The sequence below is a fragment of the Penaeus monodon genome, chromosome 21, assembly GCF_015228065.2.
Source record: "Penaeus monodon isolate SGIC_2016 chromosome 21, NSTDA_Pmon_1, whole genome shotgun sequence".
In the NCBI taxonomy this organism is placed as follows: domain Eukaryota; kingdom Metazoa; phylum Arthropoda; class Malacostraca; order Decapoda; family Penaeidae; genus Penaeus; species Penaeus monodon.
The window spans coordinates 12,791,784-12,794,470 of record NC_051406.1 but is presented as its reverse complement, the minus strand read 5'-3'; the positions used below and the strand labels follow the sequence as shown (position 1 = coordinate 12,794,470).

Sequence of the window (2,687 nt, the reverse complement as noted above, 5' to 3'; positions counted from 1 at the left end):
AGGGAGTATAACCAAATAACACACCTCTGTCGGATTTCGTTGTGGCGTTATCTAATTACTGCACCAGAGTTTGTCCGTCCGGTGGAAACTCCGGAGCAGTTGTCAGATGCGACATTTTAATTCAATTTGTTTATTTGAAAAATAACTTGGATATTCTGTTTCCTGTTAGGATTTTGGTTTATCAAAAAGGATAAGATTAATTCTGATTGTCTTTAATATTCCAAGTTTTCCTATTTCGCTTTCAAAGCAGAGAATAATCGCATAATGCTAATTACCTGAATCTTCTTAAACTTTCCATCGTTCTTTTTAATGTTGTTTTATCTCTTATCTGTACTCATTGCTTTACATCCTTTACTGGTTGTCTTTGCTGCAGTGTTTTCTCGGCGTGTCTGTGTGTCAGGGGTGTCTGTGACGCTGTGTGAGATGCGCCTCTGCGTTCCTTTTAAAACGCCCTTTTCGACGCTGTCAAATCGCACTTCGTGTCCTGAATATTGTTAAAATGTGACCATTTTTTAGATGAAGAGTTCTAACATCTCATGCTTTTTGGGGGACGTTTAAGATGCCCCGTCCGAGATGACGAGGCGAGACGATTCCTATCTGACAAGAACTTTGTTGCTCGTCCTGACCGCCCTTGTGTCGTCTTCCTCTGCAGGGAACGACGTTACTCCCCACCCCTCGCTCTCCTTCTGTAATCACAGGAATCTCTCCTGTAGCATTTCCATATCTTCACTGGAAAAAGGTCTAAGCACGAAATATGAGGCGCACCTGACGACGACAGAAACGAATACGCTGACACCTGAGCCTTCCTCGCCGCAAAGCCCGCCTAGGAACGCCACCTCGGGAGTTCCTGGAGTCCGGTTCTGTGGCGTCCCCGATGATCCGGATATTTTCAACAGGACGCGGGGCGAACGAGTTAAACGGTACAACGCGCAGGGGAGAAAATGGAGCAAAAAGACCCTCACTTGGACGCTACGGAGGTCCAGCAGCCGGGCTGATCTTCCTGAAGGGGTCATCAGACAGGAGCTGACGGCAGCCATGCGCGTCTGGGAGCGCGAATCGACCCTTGTCTTCCAGGAGGTCCACAAAGACACCAGAGACGTGGATATCATTATCAGCTTCGAGACAGGAGACCACGGTGACGGCTACAAGTTCGACGGTCAGGGCGGCACCCTCGCGCACGCCTTTTATCCCGGAGGTGGCATCGGGGGGGACATGCACTTCGATGACACCGAAAACTTCGTGACACATCTCCAGGCCAAAAAGTACGTGTCCAACAGCCTGCTTGTGACGGCGGCGCATGAGCTCGGTCACTCGCTGGGGCTGCTCCACTCCGATGATTCCAGTGCCCTCATGGCGCCTTTTTATCAGGAGTTTCCTGCGGATTTCCGCCTCCCGGACGACGACAAGTATGGCATCCAGGCTCTGTACGGAAGACCCAAATCCTCCTACCCGTCTATCACCGAGCAGCCCTTCCAACCATCTACCAGGCCGCCGTACATACCACCGACGCGGCCTTCTACGCGACCACCGTATGAACCGCCCACTCGCCCGCCGTATAAGCCTCCCACACGCCCTTCCACACGCCCGCCGTATAAGCCACCCACACGCCCTCCTACGCGGCCGCCGTACAAGCCTCCCACACGCCCGCCCCCGAAGCCTACCCTCCCGCCCCCAACAAGGCCTCCGGCGCGACCTCCTACGACTCCGTCAACGCCCCCACCGGCCACCCCAGAGCCTCCATCTCAACCATGTCCAATCGACCCACCAACGGCCGGGGTGCCCGACACGTGTGCCACCGAGTACGACACTGCAACCGTGTACCGCGGCGACCTTTATTTCTTCAAAGACAAGTACTACTGGCGTGTGGACCGAAAGGGACAACCGTCCAGAAGAGAGTTTCCTTATCAGATCAAATATCGCTTCAACGGCCTGCCTCGTGACGTCGACCACATCGACGGCGTTTACGAAGACCGCCAAGACAACCTGGTTTTCTTCAGCGGTCCGAATTTCTTCGTGCTTGACTACTTTTTCCGCTTGAGAAGGAAAGGCATTCTAACGGACCTCGGGGTGAACGCCACTCATATCGACGCAGTGATGGTCTGGGGGCACAACGGCCGCACTTACCTCTTCAGCGGCAACAATTACTGGCGACTCGACCGCCTGGGAATGGCCGAGATGGACTACCCGCGCGACGTCAACGTGTGGCGAGGTCTCCCTCATAACATATCTGCGGCCTTCACTTTTCACTCAGTTACCTACTTCCTTGCAGGTCGCGTCTACTGGAAGTTCGACAACATAGCCATGAGAGCCATTAGATCCCCTTACCTGACGGCCTCACACTGGCTCAGCTGCCCCTACTACGACCTGTCACAAGCCACCCGCTGCTCCAGCCACTCGCCGACCCGCTTCGCTCCGACTCCAACTGTCACCGCCGCGCTCGCTCTCCTGGCCGCTACTCTGCAATGGCCCCGAGTAGATCATGTGTAATTCATACATTGAAAATAAATCATACTTAGACATGTGGTTTCATATATCTGGCCTTTACAAAAAGGTGATGGAAAAAATGCACAACACATTGATAGTAATAAAAAATGGTAAAGACATTAATTAAGACAAATAATGGTAATTTCAAGAACGTAGAAAGTAATAAGGTCTACAATAATTGGATAGGAAATCACAAATATAGA

General features: G+C 52.0%; 1 protein-coding gene and 1 long non-coding RNA gene across 2 annotated transcripts in view; one reads left to right on the top strand and one right to left on the bottom strand.

Annotated features, from left to right (window-relative positions):
* Nucleotides 1–106, bottom strand: part of LOC119586245 — a 9,801-nt gene extending 9,695 nt beyond the window's left edge. Inside the window, exon 1 of the long non-coding RNA XR_005229938.1 lies at nucleotides 25–106. This is a non-coding gene — a long non-coding RNA (uncharacterized LOC119586245). The remainder of the gene's footprint in view (nucleotides 1–24) is intronic.
* A 235-nt stretch (nucleotides 107–341) lies between these two features.
* Nucleotides 342–2,517, top strand: LOC119586244 (matrix metalloproteinase-16-like). Its single transcript, XM_037934948.1, has one exon. The coding sequence runs from the start codon at nucleotides 574–576 to the stop codon at nucleotides 2,485–2,487; it is 1,914 nt and encodes a 637-aa protein (XP_037790876.1). The 5' UTR covers nucleotides 342–573; the 3' UTR covers nucleotides 2,488–2,517.
* Nucleotides 2,518–2,687: the final 170 nt, after the last annotated feature.